This window comes from Panthera tigris, chromosome A3 (genome assembly GCF_018350195.1).
Source record: "Panthera tigris isolate Pti1 chromosome A3, P.tigris_Pti1_mat1.1, whole genome shotgun sequence".
NCBI classification, from domain to species: Eukaryota; Metazoa; Chordata; class Mammalia; order Carnivora; family Felidae; genus Panthera; species Panthera tigris.
Genome location: NC_056662.1, coordinates 106,454,729 through 106,482,650, shown reverse-complemented (window position 1 = coordinate 106,482,650; position 27,922 = coordinate 106,454,729). Strand labels below are relative to the sequence as shown.

The 27,922-nt window shown below is 42.2% G+C and overlaps 2 protein-coding genes across 3 annotated transcripts in view; one reads left to right on the top strand and one right to left on the bottom strand.

Annotated features, from left to right (window-relative positions):
* The window catches only part of SLC8A1 (solute carrier family 8 member A1), a 325,838-nt gene extending 299,098 nt beyond the window's left edge, over positions 1-26,740 (bottom strand). For both annotated transcript variants that reach the window (XM_042982106.1, XM_015537636.2), the window contains exons 1-2: positions 26,617-26,740; positions 5,667-7,498 (exon numbers count right to left, since the gene is read on the bottom strand). In XM_042982106.1, coding sequence (XP_042838040.1) covers positions 5,667-7,465 — 1,799 coding nt within the window. In that variant the 5' untranslated portion in view covers positions 7,466-7,498; positions 26,617-26,740. The remainder of the gene's footprint in view (positions 1-5,666; positions 7,499-26,616) is intronic.
* Positions 25,983-27,234, top strand: LOC122237116 (translation initiation factor IF-2-like). Its single transcript, XM_042979851.1, has 2 exons — positions 25,983-26,449; positions 26,610-27,234. The coding sequence occupies exons 1-2, from the start codon at positions 25,983-25,985 to the stop codon at positions 27,232-27,234; spliced, it is 1,092 nt and encodes a 363-aa protein (XP_042835785.1).
* Positions 27,235-27,922: the final 688 nt, after the last annotated feature.

The window sequence follows — 27,922 nt, the reverse complement described above, 5'->3', positions numbered from 1 at the left end:
AAATAAATGTCCACTGAGTTTTTCACTCAGTTTGATAACCATGCTGCCTGTTTAGTGAAATTTTCCATACTTTCAGATTTACCAAGATACTACTCCATCTTAAAAAAACACATTTTTCTCTCCAGTTATGCTTTCTGTCCTTCAAAAGCAAATGCAAATATTTTGTCCAAAATTAAGACTTCTCCTACAGCTTACACCATGCCTTCATAACGATGTCTGACTTATCAAACATGAGTTATCTCGTTATCTCCCATTTTAGAGTATCAGGAGTGTATTTCTTCTGTTTCCTTCGTAGTAACTCACCCAGTGCTGGGCACAAATCAGTAGCTTATTATGCATGTACAGATTGATTGATATATACATTCTTTTCTAGCCTTAACCAAGGGAAGCAATCATCCCCTTGTGGAATGGCCTTGAATGATGATTCAGAAACGAGTCCATACTTGAAACACTTCAGTGTGTCTGAACTATGAAATTTCCTCATTTGGTAAGATAAAATTTATTTACATAACTATATTATAACCCTAAACTCTAATTAGTAGCGGGAAAATGAGATGACAACAGTAAACATGGAAATCTGGTAAACAACCCTGCTTCACATATCAATTTAGGCTCCTGGCAATAGCGAATGGGAAGTCGAAAACTTTTTTGGCGCTTACCCTGTCTTATATTTGTAATAGTTGTGCATACATGAAAACATGCGTTTGTAAAAGCACTTCTTGTAGTTTTAATTTAGATTTGCAGATGATACAATATGTGGTGTGGAGCTAAGAAGAGATAAATATTCCAGTCTGAAAAGATAATCCACCAAAGCAGAAATCCATTAAAATCCTTAAATTATTCCATCTAAATTTCTTTTTTTAGTATATTACCTTGGACGATTTTATGTCAACATAAAATACCACGCTTCTATCATTTTCATAGGTTAAATGTAGCAAGTAAAATTCTTCTTCCATAAAGTAAATCTTGAGTGTGTTGGATTCAAATATATGCCAATGGCCTTTCTTGCCTAACATTATTTTCTATAGTATTTTTCATCATTTCTGATTCCCCCAAACACACATAATTATTCTTCTGTTCTGACCACTTCAGGCTTTCTTACCATTTTTGCCTCATCTCTTTTTTTACAGCTGGCTGTTTTCTTGTATTACATATTTGTTCTACTCTCAAAATTGAATTGCCATCTCATAGAGCTAGGTCTTTACTCCCCGGAATTCTATAGAGCAAGAGAAGAACACTGGTGATATAAGTAGCAAAAACAAAGTATTTACTTTCCCTGGAATATAATAAGAAGAATGCCACAGACCCTATATAATAACAAAATTTCATTTCTTTTCTATTTCTTTTTCCAAAAACAGGAATATAAATATTTAGTGCCAAGAAAGCTATATTTGTTGAGATGTCTTGCATATTGTATTTCCTAAAGCGAATGGCGTTACAATCACACTTGAAAATGTACTAGTTGTTAAAACAAAATTAAGTTTGGACAGACCCATTGTTTAATAAATTATGCTGTGGCTAGGAACCCCCACTAAACTGATTTGCTAAGCAATATGTTACACAAAATCTCCAACCTACATACCTTGTCCTTCAACTCTGCATCTTAAATATATAATAGTAAATGCTCATGATCTTTGAGTCATTCTCCAAAAATATTCTTGGGTTACGACTAAGTCATTGAACTTGATTTGTATCTACGTTACTTAATTAACCTTAACATTTTACAGAACAGTCAAGCTAATGTTGGACTTTGGAAGACCAAACAACATTTTGTAATAAGTATTTCCATTAAACTAGCATCATTAAAAAACGGCCATTAGCAGCACTTCAAATTTGTGGATATCACCTACCAAACCACAAATCAAATTAGCATGTTCTTCATTCTTTATTAGCTGTTAACATTAGACAGAATTCCCTGTTAAAAGTCAAGATTAGCTGGCATGGGTTTAGTATTTGTCATTGATCGAGTTTATACAAAAGCACGTGCTAAATGTTAATTATATCTATCAATGGGTCTTTGCACTGTAATTGTAAAATGTCTTGCCGAGAATACATTTTATTTAAGACTACAAGCACCACTCATCACGTATCAGTATCTTTGTCAGATACATATTTTGATCTTAAGCAAGGCCAAATTGAAATAATTCAACTCATTTATATAAACATGTGAATGAATAGTTACAGATATGCTTATATCATCAATTTAAATGACTTCTACAAAAATAATGTCAAAGATTAGGAATCTATCTTGATCTTGAAACCAAGGAATCAATAAAGTTGGCTGCCTTTTGATCTCCATCCTTGATCACATTGGATCCAAGGCAGAAATGGTTACCTTGGTTAATGGCTTCTTAAAATAGGTAAGTTTGTTTTTTGCTTTGTTTTTTTTTTTTTTTTTTTTTTTTAAGGCAAGGAAGATTTTATTTAAGACTACTGCAAAAGAGAAGAGAGATTAAACTCAATTCTATAGAAACAAAAGGTTGGAGAATTTTCAGTGCTGAGTGAAATCGCAAAAAAGTATTAAAGGACAGGAGGGGAATATAATCCAGGCTTTTCCAAGAATCTCTTTACGGTGTTCTGGAAAGAATCATAAATTCTGACTTCATGCACAGCATTAAACAAAGACAAAGATTTTTTAAGTGGTTAATAAAGTTCAGTGGAATCAACAGTCCTACCTATATATCGCAGGTTTCTAAGAAAGCCACCTCTCAAGATTAACTGTATAATTGGATCAGTTATCAATACATTCTTTAAGAGAAACTGGGTTGAGTCCATATCGTTCACCTTCACTGCCTGATGATAAGCTCTGTGGCTTGGATCTGATAGTGTGGATCTGGCATTAGGAACAACACCTGCGTAGCTCAGTGGGTTAAGTGTCTGACTCCTGATATTGTTTCAGGTCATGACCTTGTAGTCATGTGATCGAGCCTTGCATCTGGCTCACGCTGAGCATGGAGACTGCTTAGGATTCTCTCTTACCCTCTGCCCCTTCCCTGATTGTTCATTCGTTCCCTCTCTCTCTCTCAAAATAAATAAATAAAATTAAAAAAAAAAAGAAAAAAGAAACAACTTCCAGAGGAAAAAATGATCCACTTAAAAAAAAAAAAAAAAGAAGAAGGGATCATTGATGATATTATGTTTTTCTAGAAACACTTGTTGAAATCCTTAGTGCCTAGCTGAAAGCTAAGCCCCAGTCACCTAAACAAATTTATTTAAGCAAGAGCTATATTAAAAGCATCTACAAAGCTTGTCAGTAATAACTCCATAATGTCAGGATGAAGACTCTTTAAAATTAAAATTCTAGAAAAAAGAAAAAAAATTGAGGACCATAATTTTATTCTACTGATAAATAAAATGTTTGCCATTTCTAAAATTTCGTATTTCAACTTAGTGACTAAAATATAGTAAGAGTTTTATTAAACTAGGAACTAGTGACTGATCTAGAATACTCCAAAGAATACATACAGAGATAGTATGCCAATAATTCTACCCGTTCTTACCAATTTTCACAAGATATCTAAATTTCTAAAGCTGGAATTTGGCAATATTCCTTCCTTAGCAAGAATTAAATCAATTTAATAGCATAGGGAAAATGTTTTAAATGGAGCTTGGCAGAATAAGCTATTCCATCAAATCAATGTCAGTTGTTTTTTGTTTATTTGTTTGTTTGTTTTCCCTTCTTCTTCGTCTTCTACACTGTGCCCAAAAGAAGGTTTAAGGTTTGGTAAAAGTCCTGAACGGCAGAATAGAGAAGGAAAGACCGCCTCTCAAATAAAGAAGTACAGATCCATTATTAACAAAATCAAGACGTTTCCAGGAGAAAACATCCTAAGTAAAATGAATAAACAAAACAAAACAAAACAAAACACCCATTTGGTCATATTTAAGGGCTACCTTGTGAGTTCACTTAATAATATTCAATATTACTTTAGTGACATGTAATATACTTTTATATAGATCACAAGTGCTATCTAATACAAGAGGGTTCAATAACTGAAATGATTAAAAAATATAATGAGAAAAAATTCCTACCAAAGGAATAAAGTTTATGAGCTAATGTGGGCAGGATCACATTCAATGCAAGGCCTCTGGGAAAATCCTTCCTTAAGTATGCAAGGTATTCATTTGCTTCTATATTACTATCTTTCAGTAAAATACATGTCCCAACAAAACACATCCCAATAAGGGGAGTATTAGCAATATGAGAACCAACATAAAATAAATATTCATCCGAAGTTACCCCCACACACACACGCATCTGCAGATGGATATTATAATCTCTGCTTTGCTTGATTCCATCATGATACCACAGTCAGTAACTGTCCATCTTTATAATATAACATCAAAGAGATGTAAAGACATTGGAAGGCATCTTCAGGAATATCTGTTCCCTCTGCCCATCTTCCCCTGCCCCCTCACCCTCACTCTACACTTTTAGCAGGAGAATGTAGTTTTGGAGAGAACATACTTGGCATTTGACATATCACATAACATTTACACAAGAGTTAACCATTTTTAGAACAAACTGTATTACATATTTTTTCCTGGAAATTCAACCAACATAATCATTCATTTTAATACCCTTTGTTGTCCTGCAGATATTATAGTTTCCTCCCTTCCCTCCTTCCTTCCTTCCTTCCTTCTTTCCTTCCTTCCTTCCTTCCTTCCTTCCAGTTTGGACATTGCTCATTGACTCAAACTTTCTGCTTTGCATTTGGTGAGTGCAATGCCCCCTCCTAGGTAAGGAAGGAGAAATAGCTCTAAATAGCAGCTGTCAATGGAAGAATCATCACACAACCAGGCACTCGGTGTTACGACATTGGCAAGTGTCACTGTAAAGTGTCAATAGGAAGATTGTTCCCAATCCTTTTCCCTAACCTGTTCCTTGTCAAAGAGGATGCTTGAACAGAACCTTATTCTCTCTCCGTCACTATTATCAGTAGGGTAAAAGGGTTCACTTAATCATGGAAAGTAAAATCAGACTAGAACTAAATAAGAGCTATATGACTTTTCCCATAGTTGGGATAAAACTAAAAAAAGTTTAGTTTTAGTTGGCATAAAACTAAAAAAAGCAGAATTGGTCATGAAGTCATAATTAAGCATTAGCATGTAAGCAGAAACATTATCTTATATTGTCACAGAAACACAGTATCAGATACAAGCAGCAAAAAAAATGTTCCAGTCAAGCCCTGGTAGCCAGGAAACTCTTTTCAAAGGTGTTTCCTTTTTGGGCTTTCCCAATTTGTACTCAGTAAAGAAGTTAGGGACCTAATGTGAGGGTTTAAATATTCACTTTCAACAAATAAGTAAGTAAATAAATATCTCCTTTTTTTTGTATGTATATCATGTGATTGAAAACAGAATGCACACTTTCAACCCATCGTAAGTAGTTTGGCAAACTGTGTCACAAAACTCATTCTATCATAACCTCTATAGTGTACTTAAAGTATGCAACAGAACAAAAAAAATAAAACCAAATCAAGATCTCTATATAGACCATATTGATAAGTGGCACGTGAGGGAGCACTGGTATTTTTTAAGGGGCCTTTACAGTAAATATTCCATTCCTTGTATGCCTTTTCATTAAAAAAAAAAAAAAATGCATACGCTCTCCCATTCACAAATGCACTCAACCCCACATAGACGTATAAAAAAAAAGAACTTACACAATTTCGTCGTTCTGGAACTCGAGCTCTCCGCAAGTGTCCTCAAAGTCCTCCCCACCACCTCTGGCAGTCCCTTCGATGGTTTTATAGGGAACGATAACATTTCCTCGAGCTCCAGATGTTCTCAATACCTTCACCTCCATAATGCCAATGCTCTCGCTCACGTGAGTCACAGGTTCCTCAAAAGTAAAGATGCCAGCGTGGTCATCATCAAAGATAGTCACAGTGGCAGTGGAGGGAGAGCCGAGGCAAGCGAGTGTAGAAACGTGATTGGCTTCCAGGATGCCATCTTCTGAGGCTTCGGAAGATACTTTAACGTTGCTCAGATGCACAAGGAAATTTTCATCCTCCTCAAAGATATCGTCATCAATGATGCCAACTCTGATTTCCTTCTGGGTCTCACCAGGCTTAAAGACCACAGTTCCTTCGGTAAATTCGTAATCAGACCCAGCATTGGCTGTGCCATCTTCCGTTCTGAAGTCAACAAACACAGTGTTGGTCAAATCACCACCTCTGCGGAGAATGGTCAGGGCTACAGTACCACAGTTCTCCAGACACTGGTATGTCCCTTGTTCAAAGAAGATCTTACTAACAGGGTCGTTTTCAGCCACTTCAGTGTTGACCTCGTGCATGCTGACTGCCTTCCTTGCCTGGTCAGCTGCATGCCTCTTTAAAATGTTGCCAGCTCCAGTCATCAGGCGAGTAGCTTGGATGCGGTAAAATGCTCGACTTTTTTGCTGCTGACTTAGGACTTGGTAGTTAGCTAATTCTATTAATTGCTCTATTTCTTTCTCCGGATGTTTCTGCTTGAGCTCCTTCAGAATCCTAGCCATTTCTCGCCTGGCCTCTTCATCATCTTGGTCCCTCTCGTCAACCTCCAGAACCAGGGCACCATCTAAGAAATTGTCAACGTGGGAATTGACCACTTTCCCATCCATTTCAATTTCAGTCTTGGAAGATGGCCTGTCTCCTTCATGTTCAATAATCATTCCCCTCTGCTTGCCAGCCCGATACCTCTTGTAGACATACTTGTAAAACAGAAGCCTCCTATCTGCTACCCAAGCGAACACAACACAGATGGGAAAGAAGAAGAAAGTAAGCAAACCTTCCCACACCTCCACGACCCCAGGAGAGATGACAGACAAAATAATGTAAAGCCAAGTATAGGCAAAGATGCTCCAGGCTGCTGTCACAAAGAACACACGCAAATGCTTAATCTTCCTCGTCTCTCCATCTGGGACCACGTAAACACAAAGCGCGATAATGATGAACATATTGAATGCAGCACTTCCCACGATGGTGCTGGGACCTAGGTCTCCCGCAGTGAAGTTATGGCCACACACTTCAATTACCGAAAGGAGAATCTCTGGAGCAGAAGATCCCAGGGCCATCAAGGTCAGGTTCGAAACGGTCTCATTCCAGATCCTCACAGTGGTCTTGGTGGTCTCTCCATTGGGTTTCTTTATGGTTATTTCTTTTTCTTGAGACGTGATGACTTCTATAGAGGACATGAACCGGTCGGCAATGATAGAGACTCCGAGAAACATGTAGACCATGGCCACAAAATACACGGTAGCTCTAGCAATTTTGTCTCCAAAGGAAGGGTCTTGGGGCTCCCAAATGGGTAAAATCACCCCCTTCTTACAGTAATATGAGCCGGTACACTCGCCAGTTTCATTGCCTTCTCCTTCCATTTCTGTGTCAGCACTTATAAGGTCCACATGGGAAAATAAGAGAGCCACGAAGGCTAACAGATGAAATCCCACCGAAAATGTAGGTGAGAGTCTTAATCGCAGCATGTTGTACAATGGTAGACTTCCAACTGTCCCAACCTACCAGTAGAAATAAGATGGAGGGAGGGTAGGGAAAAAAAAAAATCACACCATCAGAGCCAGATCCAAAGCATGACTAATTACTTACTTTTATTACTTTTACCAATGATTTGTTTATTTTTGGCTACCGTAACATCTATGGTGAATCATTATTCTAAGTATCCACCATTGATTAAGCAATCCTTTGTAAAACTCACAACTCAATCTCTCTGCTTTTCTACATGAAGCCTCCATTCCCGGAGCAATGTATACAATTGACTTCCTGGAAGTGAAAAGTTGAATTATAGGTTTGCCTTGTTGACTACATAGTTAGGCATACTAGCAGCCAATAAGGGGCGGGGGCGGGGGAAGACTTCTGAAGCACTGAATAATTTTCTCCTTGTTGCGAATGCAGGTTTTCTTTTAAATTTTGGTTACTATAGTCACCTTCCAGAAATGGTTTCATTGCCAAAATCACCTTATTAAGACTGCTGTTCTGATGTTCAGACTCCAAAAACTTTACCAACACAAGGCCTCTCAATGATCTTAAATTCTGGAGCACACCTTACACTGAATTTTATGAAATCATGTCCTATGGCTCCAAGCTTACTTGGAAACACAGGGATATCTTCAAGGTTTCCCACAAAGTCAATGGTATTTGTACTTGAGAGGAAAAATATTCTGCTGTAATGCAGTATTTCTGCACATTAAGTATAGTTTTTAAAAACATATTTTGAGGAGAGTACATTTCCTCCTAATTTTCAGCAAGCCCAGTTCCCCGGATACGTTAGCAGTTGGGCATCTGGTTCTTGAAGCACAGCTCTTCGAATCTGGGTACAGATCTCGCTTTAGAATCTGCAGGCTGTCCACAGCAGGAAAGGGAGATAACCAGGCCCGGGTCTAGTCGTGTGTTAAGGCTCTTGTCTGACAGGCTGTGAAATCAGCTTTCCTAGCCATAAAATGTTCCTTCTCGGTGTTGATGTCATCCTTTTCCATGGTCATTCGAAAACATATATTGGTTCTGCACAGGGTTCAAGTGACCAAAAAATCCAGGAGCAATAATTCCATCTAAATTAGCTCATGTGGCAGAACAACAGTGACCACAAAGTATATACATGATGAAGGGCTGTAAGTAATTAGAGATCTAGCAGCAGACTCACTGAGCCACATAAAGCTTGATAAACAAAGCAAAGTTGTGGACTGGAAAACCATGGCACTAACCTCACCCACCAGCTCAGGCAAAACCCCACTTGGACCATACATCACCTCTGCCTCTAAGGCTTGGTTAGGTGCTGACATAGAGGAAGGTCTGGTCCAAGTCAGGGTAACTCTGGTCTGAAAGGCCAGTTATGACATCAGATACAGTGTTGGTAAGAAGGGGTCCTGAGTCAGAACATCACCTTGTGGCCTGATAAAAACTTAAAAATGGAGCTAGACTGGAGCTTTTCAGAGCCTGGGGCAGTCTAAGAGCCTCCCACACATTCATTTATATTCTCTGGCCTATGTTTGCTACTGATGGCATATAGTGGAAATTCACCGTGGCCCAGGAGAAACCCCCGGCCCGGCACATTCTGGCAGACCCTCAGAGAGCCCACCGTTGCCAAAAAGCCCCTTTTAGCTCATCGTTATTGGGAGATAAGCTTTGACATTTTCCCCACACTAAAGACACAGCAGAGGGTCATGGTAGCAGAATTACATTCTACATAAAAGGCTGAAAAAAGAGAAAAAGCATATTTTTAAAATATGCAAGATTCATGGTCCGTGATTCTACTTGTTTGGTCATTATAGGGCTTGGGTAGGTTGTGGGATCGCCGCTTAAAACAAGGAGACATTGAAGCAACCTGCAAGAGTAGTGGGAGATCTAGTTTAAATTCCCTTACACAGCCATTTATTCCACAAATATTTATGAGTGCCACCTAGTACATGTTTTAGAATGACCTGCGGGGCTCTCTGCTAGGTCCTAAGAATTCATCAATGAATTAAAAGCAAAAAAAAAATACAAAGTCTCTGTCCTTGAAGACCTTATGTTCTATCAGGGAGGAAACAAATAAATAAATGTCAGATGCTAAAAAGTGCTGGAGAGGTGGGGGCAGAAAGCAATATAAGTAGGACAGGGAGTCCATGTGTATGAGAGTGTGTGTGAGTGTATACGTGAGTGTGTGTACATAGCATACATGATTTTATATTGGATGGTTAAGAAAGGCATCCCTGATGAGATAACATTGGAGCTAAGTCCTGAGGGAAGTAAGGGACCCAGCCCTGTGGATATCTACAGGAGGAGAATTCCAAGTAAGTGCCAAGACCCTGTTGGGACTTTTCTTTGTGTAATCTAGGAGCCATAGAGGAACCAGTGTGACAAGAGGGCATGAGCAAGGGGAACAGGGCTCAGAAGCTGGGGACATAGTGGGAATGGATCAGGAAAGGAATGGAGTCCACCTTAAAGCACTGGCTTTGATCGTGAAAGAGATGGAAATCATGGGGAGGTTCTGATCAGAAGCGTGAGATCAGCTGATTTTCCTATTACAAAGATCTTTCTGCTGGTTCCCTGAAGAATACAGTTATAGGGACAGGCAAGAAACAAGGAGACCAGGTTTTGTCTTTTATTTAAAAATCTGGGGGCACTTGAGTGGCTCAGTTGGTTAAGCTCCTGACCCTTGGTTTTGGCTCAGGTCATGATCTCCCAGTTCATGAGTTCCAGCCCCACATCTGGATCTGCATTGACAGATAGATAGATAGATAGATAGATAGATAGATAAAACTTAAAAAAAACACCGTGAATTATAAATGATCCCAATGCCTGGCAGGTATAAAAAAGGATACAATCAAGATTTCTAGTTTAAAACCTTTGGAAAATTTACAACTTAAAACGTCTTGGGAACCTGTGGAGATCAGAAAGGTTAAGTATTTGCTCACAGAGTGTAGTATGGAATGGAGAGAGGAAACCCAGAACGGAGATTCCAACCTGTGCCTGTCCCCAGGACTGATATAATTCACCACTTGCTTCAAATCCCTGCCAAATCTCATCATTCCATTTTCACATTTCAGCCAAAATGAGCTTTCTAAGGTAGCTCTGACTCTCTCACTCCCCTTAAAACTCTTCTTTGGTTGCCTATTTCCCTGAAAACAAAACCCAATCCCCTCAACAAGCTGCTCAGACCTTTTAGGATCTAGCCTCTGAGTTCTAGAATATGGAAATTCTTTCCATCCCCTGACCATGACCATGCGTTCTTACCTCCAGCTCTTCGAAGACTGTGTGTTCTGTGCCCCCAACTATTTTCTTTCTTAGAAGTAAATGTCAAGACAGCACAACAGCAAATCATGGCCAATTGCCTGAGAGATTAACAGGAGGTTCTATTTACAAACACTACAACAGACTCTATGCTAAATTCTTTATATGTATTCTTATATCTAATACTTACAATAACGAGCATTGCTATTTTACACAACTCCTAGTGTTGCCATTTACATTACAGTCCATGAGAATAGCACTGCCTGGAGTTATGTAATGCTCAGTGCCCTTACAATCACCCTATGCAGTAGATATTATTAGCCCACTTTGGAGACGGGCTTCACTGAGGCACAGACGGGTTAAGTACTTGGTGGAAGTCATAAAGATAGTAAACTCCCAAACAAAGATTCAAACCCTGGTCTGTCTCTGAGACTGGTATCATTAACTGTTCCATAACAGCATCCCTGATAGTGTGTGAAGTAATCTTAGAGAGCTATTGGATTTGGACTTGGACTGGCCCATTGGAAAACCTCTTGGCTTCCATGAAGGGTTAGGAGGGCCTCAGTAGCAAACCCCCATGGAAGGTTTCCAACAGCCTCCCTTTTGATCTTGTGGATTAGAGACTCAAACAGACAAACACTGAGAGCTGTGGTGTAATGTACAGGCTGGCATGTTCCTAGACACAATTGCCCTAAACTTGCTTGTTTTTTACCAATTACCTGGCCACCTCTTCCTGCACACACTCTCAGGGCAATCCCTTAGGTCAGCCAGAAAAAAAAAAAAAAATTCCTGCCCAACCCACATCTCACAGCATATTCTTAGCCAAAAGGGTACAGATGTCTAAGGGCGGATGCATCAGTAAAAATTCCTATCAGAGAAAAAGGAAGGGGGTTTCTGAGGTTAACTTCAAAACATCACAATTATATTCAAAAGGTGGTAGTATTGTAATCTGTGAAATCAGTGGACACAAAACCCTGATACAGATTTTTGGCAATGGAGCGACTGGAAAGAACTCTCTGGACCTCAGTTTCTTTCTTTACTAAATTAATTACCAAATCCAAATGCTTTGGAGGATGTGGGGCAGATGTTATCTAAATAAGAGTTCCTTCTTCATTCTTTTGTTTCAGGGTATTTCCTCTGTCATCAGATTCAAGCAGAACTACCTGACCCTTCCCCCTGTCTCCTTAAATACCTATTTCCATAAAAATTAAGCAGGGAATAGAGGCTGTTGATATGTCATTCTGTTGCCCAGCTTTCTTATATTCTGCCCTGGTCTACTGAACTCTGTAACAAGGGGGAGGCTATTTTTCACAGTGGTTTCAAATCAACTCTTACATCAAAGGCTGATTCTTGCTTAGGAATATCCATTACATCATCTAAATGAGTCTTCGGCACAAAGTCAAGAATACCCAGATCGTCTTCTGCTCACTATTTATTTTAAAGGAAAACTAACAATGCCACATCTACAGATGTGAATGGCAGTGATGAAGGTTAGTGAAAAGGCCCAGACACCAGTGTTGAAGGTGGCGAGGTCATAGGAATGGAACATGCACCTGTAAGACAGATTTTTACCAAGACAGATTTCCTTGGTAAAGAGTGGGGAAGAGCCCCCCACTGCAGAGGCCTGAGGAATAAGCAGTGAAAGGGGTTCCCTGTGGGGGTCTGTAGCCAGGTTTGACTACCAGAGAGGACCCGACTCAGAGAGAAGAAACACCTTTGGCACCCCTACCAGTCCAGTGCACAGGGCAGCCTAATCTCATTCTATTGACTGGCAGCTTGGGTTATTCAAAGGAACTCCTTGACTCCCTCATCAGGACCTAGAATTCCTTTCTATGTAATTCGTGCTGACTGAATGCATCAAAGCTAAGCAATTAATCTGTTTCTAAGGCAACATTAAAGCAACCATACGTTTTTATCCACTATTGAGACAAGCACTTGCAAACACTTTTAGACAAAGGGATGATGCCAGAGGATGATGTTCCTTATCTAACTAGCCATCTAGGGTGCAAATTACTGTTCTGGCACCCAACCTCAGGCTAACAGACCGTGACAACATGTTAGGAAGGATCTCTGTTTCCACAACGACTCTCTGCTATTATCTTTTTTTTTTTTTTCTCAAAGAGAATTTCCTCTTTGTTGTTTAATACTTTGGGACAGGTCCTCCAGAGTACAGGCAGTGAGAGGTCATAAAAAGGGCTCCCGCCCTCTGGCTGAACGTACTAGACTACAGTCAGGATCCTGTCCCGTGTCAGAAAACACCCAGCTCATTCATCAAAGGAAGCAACTGGGGTAGTGGTCAGGCAGTGTGGCCAAAAAAATACAGATGAATTTAGGATTTAAAATAATGAAGAAGTTATTGGAAAGTCATGAGATGTACTCCCTACTTTGTTTTCCTATGTAGCACTTATTACTCTTTACGTGCTAATATAATTTATTTAAGGGTTCTTTTTGTTGCCCATCTCTCTCTGATAGATGTAAACTTTGTTACAGGTGAAGATGTTTGTCTCTTTTGTTCATCAACGGAGCCCCAGTTCCTGGAGCAGAATCTGGCACGTGAAAGATACACAGCACCTGCTTATTGAGTGAATACAGTAATTCTCAGAAAGTCATGTGCTGATTTCACCAAATCTCTGAAGGTGAATCAGAACCTGAGAGCTGGGACTAGGCATCTGATTTTAAAACTGTGCCCTGTGTGAAGTAGGTGCCCCTAAACTGAGTAGAGGCCGGTATCACACTGAAAAGCCAATGTCAGCATTAGGTGGAGGAGGGGAAAGGGGATTCAGGTTCACGGACAGAGAACCTCACCCTGGGAAAACTGACCTCCAGCATAAAAAGAGGAGCTGGGGCTTTGACAGTTTCCCCAGGTCCTGGAGGTGGGTCCTCCTGCATGAGCTCTGGCTTGCTGATTTCTTTTGGAATGCCAAGTTCATCTTGATATTTTGAATATCCCCAACAAAGCATATCTTCTCCTTGCAGTAAAATAAACAGACATCTGGTCAAACACCAACCAAAAATGACCTCCATCAGGGAGGTCCCATAAAAGGGAAAGCACATCAGCACATCAAGAGTATACATTTAAATATATTAACTCTGCATACTGGCGTGGAAATAGGAATAAGAGAAAGAAAGCTGGACAACAGAGTCTTTCAATAAAAAAGGGAAGCTGCTCGGCTAATCTTGGGCCAGGACTGTCCTCAGATTCATTCTGCCAGTGCCAAGGGCAGAGGAAGGCCCCCCGTGAGGGTATTTATGACAATAATGACTGCAACCATTGACTGAGCGCTTGCTTTGTTCCAGAGGCTTTACTGACTGCTTTGGATTCACTGTCCCCGAGGTTTCTGACATCGCAAGGAGATACTATCATCCTAATTTTACCAGTGAGAAAAATAAATGGTTCATAAAAGTAAGCCGGTTTAAGTCATACAAACCTAAGTACAACTAGGAGTTTAATCTAGGCACTTTGCATTAATTACACCATCATGCTTTCCAAAATGGCAGCATCTTTTTGTTTCCACTTCCTGTGTGAACGATTCTGTTATTTGGTAAAAAAGAGCCCCCTGCTTAGGTGTTTCGTGCAAAATACCTTTCCATGCCACCCTCCTTTCCCCCTAAATAAATGTCTATCATTTATACTATCTTATCAAGAGCTTTCATGGCCCTCTCTCCTGACTCATGCCTCCTCATCCCCTGAGTAAGCATTTTATAAGCACTCCTATTCATCACATAGTGAGGGAAAGATGATCCATTTGGGGGATCATCAGCTAAAATCTGAGGTCTGAAATCACTCCAAAATCATGCAATAATCTCAAGGATTTTCCCTTTGGTCCGGAGAAAAGAAAATAGAGAAGGAAATCCTAGCAGGGAGCATGCAAAACTAAAATAAAAGATGGGTGGGGTAGGGAAAAAGATACCAAATTTTAGCACGACATGTTAATACTTTGCTCTAGGAACAATAAGTCAATATTTTTTCAAGAATTTCAATGCAGCTCACAAATTTGCTATCCTGGGGTCATGACTTTTTTTTTTTTTTAATTTTTAAACAAGTAAGTAATCCAACAAAACAGGAAAACACATTCATTCATGGTTTTGTCTGCCAAGCTTCTCTTAGCCACTCACATACGCCAGATACTGTATTAAAAAGGATGAATTAGAGGGGTGCCTGAGTAGCCCAGTCAGTTGAGCGTCAGACTCTTGATTTCAGCTCAGGTCATGATCCCAGGGTCATAGGATCAAGCCCTGCATGGGGCTCCATGTTGAGCGTGGAGCCTGCTTAGGATTCTCTCTCTCTCTTATCTCTCTCTCTCTCTACTCCTCCCCAGCTCATACACTCTCTCTATAAAATAAAATAAAATAAAATAAAATAAAATAAAATAAAATAAAATAAAATAAGATGAATAAGATAATATCCCCCAAGAAACTCATATTCTGGTGGGATATTATAAAAGCCAAAGTGTAGGTCCCCCTTCTGGAACAGAACTCTTTTGTTACTAGAGAATCACAGAAAAGGAGAGACTTTCCAGGCATTCAGACCGTGAGATCATGGATACACCTCGACACACTCAAAGTGGATCACCTCATTACCAAGTTAATGCACTTGAGCTCTTGGGTTAATACAACCAGGGTTCTAGAAACCTCAGACTTCCCACCCTACATCTCTACAACCCAGGGTTTTTAAGCATAGTGAACTCCTCGAGGCAGGGCCTCAGAACACCTCATCTGTGCTCTGTGACTCTTTCAGGGGCCTCGTTATGGACAATAATAACTATTTCAGGTAATAATTTGTTCGCCATCCACCCTGAAGAGAAAGAGAAGCCCTTCTTTGAGGTCTGACCTTACATACTGGGAACCAAAAATGAGGTCATATGCATGCGTTTATATCTAGGTCACCAAAAAAGATTTCCTACCTAAAAATATTTTCCACACGAGCTTGTTGACATTTCATCTTAAGAAATTTGGGTTTTCTGAGTGAAGTACAGCCCTCGGTATATTTCTGGCTCTAGACAGTGGACCAGTCATTTATTCATCAAGCACTTATTGAATGGTGTCTATGTGCAAAGCACCAAACCAAACACTACAGGGATTACAAAGATGATTGCACCTGCACCTGATGAACTCACCATCTTCAAGCAACTCAAATAGTTAGTTACTCAAATTACCACGAATACTAGGAAGGATATGGAAGATTCCATAAAAGGAGAGGATCGAGGGGCACCTGGATGGCTCAGTCGGTTAAGCATCTGGCTTCGGCTCAGGCAGGTCATGATCTCACAGGTCATGGGTTCAAGCCCCGCGTCGGGCTCTGTGCTGACAGCTCAGAGCCTGTAGCCTGCTTCAGATTCTGTGCCTCCCTCTCTCTCTCTGCCCCTCCCTTGCTCTTGCTCTGTCTCTCTCTGTCTCTCAAAAACTAGTAAATGTAAAAAAAAATTTTTTTTTAATTTTTTTTTAACGTTTATTTATTTTTTGAGACAGAGAGAGACAGAGCATGAACAGGGGAGGGTCAGAGAGAGAGAGGGAGACACAGAATCTGAAACAGGCTCCAGGCTCTGAGCTGTCAGCACAGAGCCCGACGCGGGGCTTGAACTCACGGACTGTGAGATCATGACCTGAGCCGAAGTCAGACGTTTAACTGACTGAGCCACCCAGGCGCCCCCCCAAAAAATTTTTTTTAAAGGACAGGATTGGAAGGATGACAAAAGCATCCGATGTACAGTATCTCTGAAGAGGAAACCCAAATTCGAACTTTAATAAGCACCCCAGGTGATTTGATATGGGCAGTCTTGGCAACACCCCTCAGCGGCATTGGATTAAAGGGAAGAACTGGGTAGAGAGTAGAACTGGCATGGGGTATCTTCAGCAAACACAGACTGCAGAGCAGAGCACTTAGACAAAGTACTGGACAGAGACTAGTACTGAAAAACGAGAATTAGTGTTTCCTGCAATAGCAGCAAGGTGTTGATGTGAAATCATACATCAGAAGGGCTGTTCTTCCCATAGATTGGCACTCCAGATGGCATCAAAATATGAAGCCCCTTGGTCAGTTGGAGGGTGGGGGGTCGGGAGGTAGGAGAGAAGACAGTGGAGGAGAATGGACGCTAACAGGAGATCACGGGGGCTCCCAAAAGAGATTAAAGCATTGGGAGTCATTTATGCCTACTTCATAATTTTGCCAAGGGTTAGTTCTGCCCTGTTTAAATAGAAACAGCTAAGGACTGCTGGGACATTACATCAACACATGACAAAAACCCAGGATAAATGGAAGAGTTTGCAGACTTTCTAACCAGGTTCCATGCACAGTTCCTGAATAGAGGAGACAATATGCAGAAACATAAATCCCAAACCTGAAGCTTTAGGTGCTGAGGAAGGCTGTGCTCTTTAAATTATAGGGTCTTTGTGGGGCTTTTCACCACCCCCTCTGTTCACTTCAACTCAAGGCTAAATCTTTGTAGTCGCTTTGTGCATTCTAGTTGGCTCTTGGGACTGGGGATATTTAATACAGAATCCAATTTCAAGCTATGTGATAGGAACACCCGGAATGCCTTTTTTTTTTTAAATCTTTTTTAACAAGGAAAATGCTGGTTATGTGAGCAGAGGCTGGTGAATTTCATCAGCTTTTTCCCTGAGTCATTAAGCTTCATCTTCAAGTAGATTGCTTTTCAGAAGATGGAACCCTATCAACTTGAAGTTTGTAAGTCTTTTAAATTTTTCTGCATAGTGTCAAATCACAGTCCTTGAAAGAATAAGATGTTCTTGAGAAACGCAGTAGTAGGAAGGGAAAAGAAATATTCTTTTAAAAAACTCAAGTTGATAGATGCTCGTGTAATGGTGACCCTTCGTCAATATTCTATGCTACCGTTTTCTAAAGTTTCTGACAATATACCTAATGTCATGGCTCTAAAACTAGATGCACATGTATATACAACAAATAGATTTTTTAAATGGAAGCAGGGTAGCAAGGAACTAGCCAAATTCTAATATTTAGAGGAATAAATTGAGTAGTTTATGGGAAAACATGAAATTTTTACACAAATCCCTGAGCACAGTTTATGAAACATACAATTTCTCCACTAGATAAAGCATCTAGTGAATATGCCCTTTAAACCAATCCCATATACCTATATTTGAAGAAGTGTTTAAATATTGGCTAAAGTGTTATGGTTTTAATGTTATGTAACTATGCCCAGACGATTATGTTATGGTCTTTTTGTGATAGGCCGGGATTGGAGAGGAGCCAGTGGAAAAGAGTTGAGAAAAAAAGTCAGTGGAGGAAGAAATGCCAATCATTTAATCATTTAATTAGCAAGTGAAGATAGTAACTTACGCCTTTTAAGCAAGGATTATTTTCATCAGTATCAACGACTTACGAGAGAACATTCACTCACTCATTCAACAAACTCTGAATGTCTATTACCTGTCTGGAATGGGAGAGGCACTGGGGCTAAAATCATGAGGTAAACAGATACACTCTCTCTCCTCCTGGAATATATTATGTAGCTGGGAAGACAGATGACAGATGTTATTTTAAATTATTTCAAAAAGAAACAATTGTTAACTCTGATAAATGTTGTAAAGGCAACACGCAGTCCTGCAAGGGTAAGTCATAGAGGATCAGACCTGCTAGGGAAGGCTTTGCTGAAGAAATAACATGTGAGCTGAAAATTAAGATAGTCAGCAGGAACCTAGGCAAAAGATTGTTGGAGTACAAGGTCTTAGGTCAAACTTTTTGCAGTTCACCTTCTCTGGAATGGGGTTGGTTACTGACAGACCTACCTTCTTAGATATGCTGGGGGATGCTTTCACATTTAGAAAATACTGAAAGTGGCTTCTGCAATTTTTTTGAGACTTGCCCCTCTGAGGTCACAATCATGTAATCACAATTAATTTCTTTCCTCATTAGGGACAATGAGGTAGACGGAAGGGTCATCAGTCTGGGGGCCAATGACTGCTGATCTCAAGGATCAGTCCTGTGGCCTTGGACAAGTCATTTTCCCCTTCTCGGCCTGATCTGTAAAACTGGGGAATTTTGCTAACAATATGAAGTTACAATATCCTAATCCCTCCCTTTGGTGTCCATGGTCAACATTCACAATACAGCACATGTCTATCTTCCCAGGATTTCTGTTCCCGGTAATCAACTGAGCTACTAAATAAAAATTACCCAAACGTGCACAGTTTTCCCTTCTCATGCTTTTCCACCAGCCCTCCATGATCCATCTTAAATGTACAATCTCCCTTCATAAAACTGCTTTTATTGCTAGGAAGTCCCCTGAAAGCCTAACTAATTTGCCTCTACTCCCTTTTCCCAACATGAAAACTCAGGCCATGGTAACTTAAAAGACCTTTCCAAAGCCACACATCTCAGACTTGCCAGGGTTAGGCTCTACCACGAGGTCTTGGATGCTAGGCTCTAGGCCACCTCTCTTTGTGCGATCCCAACCCCAAACGCTAGGATTCTTCTGGCTCACTAATATTGCCTTTGGGTCTCTCACAATCTAGCTGTATGTCAGGAGTTGCCAAACTATGGCCATCAGGTCGAATGTAGCCTGTCACCTAATTTTATAAGGCTCATTTTGTTAATTTTTTTACCTTCGTAAATAATTGGAACAATGAAAAAATGTTTTTTCATGTGAAAATTATATGACGTTCAAATTTCAGTGTCACTAAATAATGTTTTGTGGCACACAGCATGACCATTCATTTGTGTATCGTCAATGGCTGCTTTCCTGCTACAACAGCAGTGTTGACTAATTGTGACAACCCTATGGTCCACAGAGCCAAAAATGTTTACTATGTGGCCCCTTGGAAAACAGTTTTGTGACCTCTGGTGTATGTCATTCTGTGTGTCCTTACCTTCCTCCTTTCCATGGCGACCTCCCATAATTACCCTGTTCATATAAAAGCATACAGGCAGGGACAGAGACTCACCATTCATCTCAAGGAATAAGAACAAATTCTTATTGAGCGCTCACGTGCCAGAAACCAGTCCAAATGTTTCACAATTATTAATGTATTATTCCTCACAGAAAAACCCACATGGCCTTTTACTATTATCATTCTCATTTAATAGATGAGGAAAATGAGGCAGAGGGAAGCAAACTGGCATGATGCTAACTATCCCTTTTGCTGAATACACATCAATATTATGACTATCGTGATATGTCTCTTGACTTCAGCGAACTTTAGTCTGAGTACTCTAGGGCCCTTCATTTTATTAGTCAATACCCTCAGTCTAGAAGCAAAAGTCATAGTTCCCTTTCCACCTTGGGGAATCATTAATAGACATCCGGACACTCCTGAGGCCAGAAAACACAGATACATTTCTGGAGGCCTTCTATATTATCAGAGAAGAAAAGGAAGATGGGACTTTGTTGAAATGACCTCAGAGCCCTACTGAATTCAACTGTTTCCTACTTCACTCTGAAAAGTCATGCACTTTCCTATGGCCTTCATTTGCTTATTTGTTTCATTTGCTTATTTGATCTCTGCCGTTTCTTCCAGAGCTAGCTGTGGTGCAAAGCAGCAAGAGCACAGATAAGGAGCAGCTCTTCAAAGGGGCCACTGACAGGTGCATGGCCAGGAGAAGAGAGGCAGCGAGGAGTCTGGGGGAAAAAGAGCCAGCAACTCTGCCCAGTCCCAGCTCACACATGTCAGCTCTAGGGAGCTCACATCCTCCAGCATTTGGCAGGTAGATTATTTTGGAAGAGCGACTTGGAACTTCTGAGAGACATTCGATATATGACTTAGCACCTCTCCAAACTCTATCCTTTTGCCCCTGCCCGATGCCACTCCCTCTGGGGACTCTGCCCCAGTCTACGCAGGAAGTTGAGGTCTGCGGGTAGGGTAAGCAGTCTGATTCTCTAAACTTGCTGTTAGGACTGGATGCTATACATCGAGCAGAGCAGAGCCACAGTGGGCCCTGGGCCTTATGTTTTAAGGAGAAGCAGAAGTGAGGAGGTGGACAAGTTCAAGAAGCTCAAGGGAGAAAGCACCAGAGCCATTCAGTGCCAAAGAAAGAAAGAAAAACCACCTGTAATGGCCCAGAAAGCCTGACCATCAAATTTCAGGGAGGAACAGATTGGCAGGTGGTCTGTCCCTTGTCTGACCTCTCGAACTGTTACAGCTTCTTTCCTTAAAGGTCATGCTGGAAATTCATCCTGAATTTGGGGTTTACTTGTAAAATACATGGATACAGTGGCCTATGCTATCATTTGTTCCAGATCCCCTGTTCCATGCCTGGTTCTGACTAGACACACAGCTGATTTCAAAAGCCTGGAAATGGCCCGAACATCGCCGCAGGGTTGTCCTTGCTATAAATTAGCAGGGACTGGTTTACAGGTTTCAAAAATAGCTAGGCTTTATTTATTTTAGAAGTCCTTTTCACTCTTTGAAAATGAACTAAAATGCCTCTTCTTCCAGGAAGCCTTTTCCAATATTCTCTTCTTCCTTTCAACTCTATAGAATTTTGCTCATTAGACAATCATAGCAATAGTTCTTATTTGGCCCAGCATTTAGGTACCCTAGACCACAACATCCCTAAGAATAGAAAACATGGTACAAAGAGCAGGGCTCTTGAACAACGTCAAAAACTGGTACTGTCACCTACTAGCTCTTGGATAAGTTATTTAACTGAGCCAGGGTCTCATCTTTAAATTGGGGGAACGACGCTTTCTTGCAGGGCACTTATGAGCATTACGTGAGAAAACATACACAGGGTGCTTAGATTGGCCTTGGGCATGCAGTGGGCACTGAGCAAATGTCAAATAACTCCTCTTCATCATCTGCATTCTCCGAAAAGCCCAGTGCAATGCCTTGCATACACTGAGTGCTCAATAAATATCATGGTTGGGTTGGAGTAAATTGCTGAATCACCCTCTTGCCTGTCTGACTTTTCATCTCACGTTCGATTCAATGAAGAGATTATTCATTATTCTGACTTCACATGTAATGACATCTACAAAGTGATTATTTTTTCTGTCTTCTTAAAAATTAAGATGAATTCTAATACTTGAATTTATTTTTCTCTCTATATTATACAGGCAAGAAACCATCTGTCTGAATTGGTATCGCATGTGCATTTTGTAGGTTATTGGTATGAATATTTTAAAATGACACATAGTAGAAACCATTTGAGATTTTCAGGATATCATTTCACACGGGGGGATACAATGTGCCCATTCTCAGAAGAATTTAAAAAGCTAAGTTTTCAAGAAAGGATCAAATTTTTTATATCTTTGCCTCTGTCTGGCTACTCGCTACTTCCTCTGAGGGCACTCAGGTCCCTCATACTTCCCCACCAGAAGGAGCCTCTGAGGGCACAAACTGGGCACCAACCCAATTTCAAACTACTTTCACTTCTGCTTCACCTTCCTGTGATCCAGGCCTTCAGGACTTTTCTGTCAGCTGATCTGATAAACCAATACAAGTTAACGAATACACCGACGTCAATGGTTTATAAGAATTAACGGTAGCTCTTTCCTGGGTGATGTCCTTGCGTTTTATTAGGGATCTACTAGATAGAATTACTTAATTCAAATGAAGGTCCCATAGCGAGAATTTCTGATCTTATGTTTACAGATGGATAAATGCTTCAAACCCAAAGATGTTTTGCCCCCCTCCAATCACTTTATAGGCGGCTGCCTACAACGTACTTGCCCTTGACCATAAACACATTTCCTTCACTTGAGCTGCCAGTCAGGACTTTTCTCCTTCCATATGTCCTCCCCCTCCTCCTGAAATGGGCTACAAAGTTTCAGGTAAAGAGAAAAAGGTGATTCTCTTCAACCTTTGTCTATCTCCTTACATACTACACTCTCCTGGTGGGGCGGGTCAAAGGACGATCACAGATGTGGAAATAAAACACTTAGAGTTCAATAAGAGTTGTCAGCCAGGAGAGCCCACACAAAACACTTGAGGCAGCAAGGGCTGCAAGCAACCATCTTCCAAGTTGAGTCAACACACTGGAAAAAGGCACCCAGTCTCCTCATTCGTATTCTGAACCGCTCTCGATGAAAACATGCCAGTGAGAGTAGCTCACCCTAGAAGTCTCCAGTTCAGAAAATGGATTGTTTGATTTACAAACCTTACTGAGAGCCTAAATATTGATCAGTTTAAGCATGCAAAATATGTGTTATATAAAATATATTTTGTGGGGTGTGTGTGTGTGTATGTGTGTGTGTGTGTGTGTGTGTGTGTGTATGAGAGCCTGGGAAGGGAGGGAGGCAGGGAAAGGGAGAGATGGAGAGACACAGACACAGACACACAGGGAAAGAGGTATCTTTTGGAAGAGAAGGAAAGAAAACGGAAAATAATCTCACTGTATTTAATGAGGCCCCACCGGACTAGCTCTGAGTCCAAATCAAAATCTCAAAAGCTGACTGTGAAAACTCACATTTCCAGAATCTACTCCATCCCAATGGGTCAGAAAGCATCTGCCATGTACTTTCACTAAATTTCAAGTATGTCTCCAGGGGGTAGATTGCCCTTTGTTCAGAGAGAAAACTGGAAATGCCTAGTTCAGCAGCCCACTGTCTTGGTCAGCCACAAATATTACTGAGATTAGAACCCAAGTAAGTGATAGGCAGCTAACGGGCCTTGAGGGATGGTAGTTGCGATTCTGAAATCTGGGGAAAGTCAGGGAGAATATTTGCCACAAGAGGGAGCAGGAGAATTTGATCAGATGGGAGACTATTTGGTAGAGGTTATGATGAGGGGTCTAACTATAAGGTATGGACAATACTGGAAGATGTTCTGGCAAGAGACATCTATCCCTTACAAGAAAAAAGGGCGGGGGGCGGGGGGTCGAAAGGAGCAGAAAGAAGAGAGATTGCCACGTTTTGATGCCTAAATTCTCTGCAAATGCAAAGCAACAACTTAACAATTTTTGGTTAAAAGCAACATTCATTCACACTGAAAAAAATATAAAGCATGCAAGATATGTACGCTACCATCCTCTTTTACTCATGTGTTTCTTTTTCCAGATTTAATTTCTAATTCAACTGGGATCTTGTTCGTTTCCATGCTGGTGGGGCAGACAGCTTGCTTCTTAACCTCCAAGCTGTGCTCCCTCTACCTGAAGGCATCAGGCAGAAAGGGCTCCTCTCACTGAATTGCAACATGAAAATCATATGGCAAAGTCCTAAAATGCACTTACTTTGGGAGAAACACATCCATGACCTAAATGGATGCTTTAACTTGCTTTAAAGCAGGAATGCAACTTTATTGGGTCTGCAGAGCTTTCATCCTCATTTATTTTTTTCAAAGAAACAGATTAAATACTGAGAGGGAAGAAGCCATGCGTTTACTTTGCAAGATAAATAAAAGTCTATTTTTGTCTGATAAAAAACATGTTAAATATAGCTTGCTAACAAAATGCTGAAGCTCTCTTGGAATTTTTTTTTTTTCTGAAACATCATAAGCTTGAAAGAACAATTAATGTGATTCCTGCAACTAGTCCTGACTATACTTCATCTTCCTTTTGTAATTTTATTTGGAGTTCAAACACTGCTATTGCTATATCACCTCTCTTCCCCTTTATGGTCAACAAAATGGTTATCTAGCCCCTACTCTTAATCCAAAATGATCTAGCAGAAACCATTAAATAGTAATGATAGATAGAAAGATAGATGTATAGACAAGTAAGTAAGTAGACGGATAGACATACAGACCGACAGACAGATAGATATAAAGCACAGCCTTCATATTCTTTTAATTCATTACTCTCCTTTTCCAGCCCTGTTAAGCTTTCAAGACGGAGTAAATGAAGTCTGATTGTCGTGGATACTTATATCCTCTGCAACCCCTGCACAGCTCAACAGTCAATGATGGTCTACCTCTGTCCAGTTCTTTATTCCCCCCCCCCCCAGTAATTAACATTCCATATTTCGTACAAGACAACAGCTATTTTGGGGGGGCAGGGAAGCAGGACTCATTTTTTTTAGTAGGCAGGAGAAATCTTAGCAAAACAGCACTTAGAATCAAATGGAATTCTTCAAGCAGGTGGAATTTGTAAAATGAAAACCACTCAAGAAAACACATCTTGCTTCTTGATGAAATAAGTGGGTCTTCCCCCACCTTCTCACTCACAAGGCCCCAAAGATGGAACTGGCTCTCCCTTCCTTCCTCCTTTCACACCAGCCTCAGCTCCCAGTTAAGCAAGTTTAGCAAACCCATACCAGCGAAATCCAAGTAACACAGGATTTGAAAGAGGAACCTAAAGGCAATCACCCTTATTCTGGTTTCGTTTTCTGATCTGAAATGAATGAAACATCTAGACACATTTTCCTCCCTCCTTTCTGGACTTGCTGCAGGAGTAGCTCTGAGAGAGAAAGAGAAAACAGGCGTGTGTGTGTGTGTGTGTGTGTGTGTGTGTGTGTGTGTGCGTGTGTGCGCGTGTGCGTGTGTGTGTGTATGTGTGTTTTGTGGGGCGTGGGTGGGAGGTATACTTGCAGAATCCCCTCCTGGTTGCTCCCCATTTCCCTTAGGAAATCTTCACACAGATGCTGGATTGTGGGTGTTCAATTGCTCATATTTGGAGATACTCAAGCGATGCCTTTAACCAGATCTGATCAGAATCTCCACCTACTCCACAGCTCCTCCATGATCTGGATGCCAGTACTGTCTTTACCACATCTGTCATTTTTTAAAAAGCTTCTTCCACTACACCTCCTACTGATATCCTTTTTTCTCTTTTTAGTCTTTACACCTCCAGCAGGACAAAGTTTGTATTGTTATAGTCACAACCACTAGTGGCTGACTAGCAGGAGAGATAAAGAGCGCCAGCCAGGGAGCCAGGCTAAGGGGGGGAGGGGGGGGTGGCTAAACATACCCAGTGCAAAGCATGACTTTCTTTCCAGTGACTGCGGACACCATGCACTATTATAGCTCTCTTCAAAAAAAAAAAAAAAAAAAAAAATTCTTTGTTAAATTTGATCACTCTGCTTTCAACCCAACCACTGCCACTTTGTCTGGAGAGGGAAATACAAATTGCCAGCCCCAGTCATTCATCAAATAGTCAACAGAATCCTGGGGGGGCGGAGGGGGGGGCGGTGGATTTTTTAAAATCAAGGATGCACACATACTGTATTTTTAAAAGCATCGCCGGGGCAGATTTGGTTTCTTTAGCCGACCGTCCACCCATAAGACCTCCCTCTTCTTCATTAAGGAGGAGCCAAGAAGGATATCCTCACATCTCAGCACACAGACCATTTCCCCAAGAGCCAGCAAAGCTCCAGAGGCAGATAATGCAGCTGCAAAGTTCCCTTCGAATCTCGAGGGGGAAAGATGCCTGTGCGCGCCCAATTCCCACCGCACACCGCTGCACGGTGTCCAGAGACCGGGACCCTTCAGCCCACTCCCCGCTGCAATCCCCCCTTGCCTGTTCCGTCTGCCCTGGCCACAACTCCCTCCTCTCCGCAGTCCGTGGCGAAGGAACACCTAGAGCTTGCCGGAAAAGAGACTCGCGAGTGTGGCCTTGGGGGAAGACCCCAGGGATTACCAGGAGGAGGGATGACCTCGGAGCAGAGCCCGGTGGGTGGGGACGCCTGGATGCCCAGCAGCGCAGCATTCCGGGCGGACTTAGCTCTTCGCGCCCTGAAGCCTCCGAGCCCCGCGCCGCGCAGGGTGCAGCATCCCTCCCTAGCAGCCCTTTCTTCCTCAGGCAGCCGGCGCTGGCAGGCAGGCACACTCACGCCCAGACGCACCAGCCCGAGCAATTTCGCTCCCGGAGAAGCGCGGACACCCCAGAAAACGTGGAGGGGCACACGCACGCGCGCACACACACATACACACACACACACACAATTCAGCAGCCGGTCCTGTGCCCAAACGGAGGGAAGTGTAGCCTTAGGAGCACGAAATGGAAAAGAGTTGGCGGTAGCTGACCCCATCCCTTCGGCTGCCCATCTTAAGAGCCTACCTGGTTCGGGAGAGTGTGGCTCGATCCTTGCCCCGTTCCGCGGCGCTAGCAGGCAACGCGGCGCGCTCCCTCCTTTTAAATAGCTCCCGACCGGGAAGAGGTCGCTCCCATCTTCTGGGGGAAGCACAAAGCGGGCGGCGGCGGGCAGGCTCCCGTGCAGCGCCGGCGCGAGCGGGAGCGGCGGCTGCGGGCAGCCGGTGCGCGCGGGCGGGAGGCAGGCGCGGAGGCCGGGAGGCTGGGAGGGCCGGGGCCCGGGCGGCGCGCGCGCTCCCCCTCCCTCCCTCCCTCCCGCGCACACTCGCCCGCCCGCCGCCCGCAGCCTCGCACTCGCTCACACGCGCGCTCGGCCCCGCCGCGGCCCGCCGGGCCCCGGCGCCCTCGGGGACCGCCCGGGGGAAGAGCCGGCGGGTTGGTGCCGCCCCGGGCGGGCGGGGAGCCCTCCCGGCCTCCGCCGCCGCCAAGGTTTCTCGGTTTGGTCCCGGCCCTCGGCCCCGCAGTGCGTTCCGGCCGCGCGCTAGCGCTCTCTCGGGCAGCCAGCCCATCGATTACACGCGCAGACGGGCGCTGCAACTTTTCTTTTCAACCTTCCTCGCCTCTCCCCGCAAGGCAGAACCCTAACCCCGACTTGCCTGCCCATTTCTCACCTCTGAAATTGTTACTCCAGATGTATCTCTCTTCCTCCGCCTTCTATCCCTTGTGCTGAAGGAAGCTCTCGTTTAGCAAAGGGATGTGGGGTTGCATCAATGATTTTCTCTTACCCCCTCATTGTGTTTTTCCTACATGTAGGTAGACGTGCACAGCAGTACCGTGGCTAGAAGCTGCCGACACAAGCAGATAAGGACATGGGGGTGAGGGGAGAGGTGGTCCCCAGCCAAGATCTCTGAAGGATTCTCCGTGTGGCTGTTTCTCTCAAAGATTGCAGCTCACCTGGGAATGAAGACCAAGAAGCTGTTTAACGTGAAAGCCGTGCAGCTTTTCAACTACAGAGAGGAGTAAGAGCTGAGCGGTAAGGTTGAGTTGAGAAAAATCTAATGCAGCAATCGACGAACCATTCATTGGCCTTTCCAAGAGAAGCATTATCATTGCCAATACATCACTTCGCCATAATTAATAAAGGAGCATTGCACCAGGCCCTTGCTCTCTTGACAGCTCATTCATCCTTACAAATCCTTAATGACTTGGCAGGATGAAAGGCTAGACCCACTGTGGAGTTCACAAACCTGGCCCCACATCAGACACACCTGGGAAGCTTGTTAAAAATGCAGATTTCAGCGTCGCATCTCCAGACTCTGATGTTGAAGTTCTC

Excerpts from the sequence above, each read along its gene's own strand:
- LOC122237116 (XM_042979851.1), top strand. The coding sequence starts at position 25,983 with ATGCCTGTGCGCGCCCAATTCCCACCGCACACCGCTGCACGGTGTCCA. Across the intron at positions 26,450-26,609 it reads GCGCGGACACCCCAGAAAAC|AGCCTACCTGGTTCGGGAGA; the intron begins GTGGAGGGGCAC and ends GCCCATCTTAAG.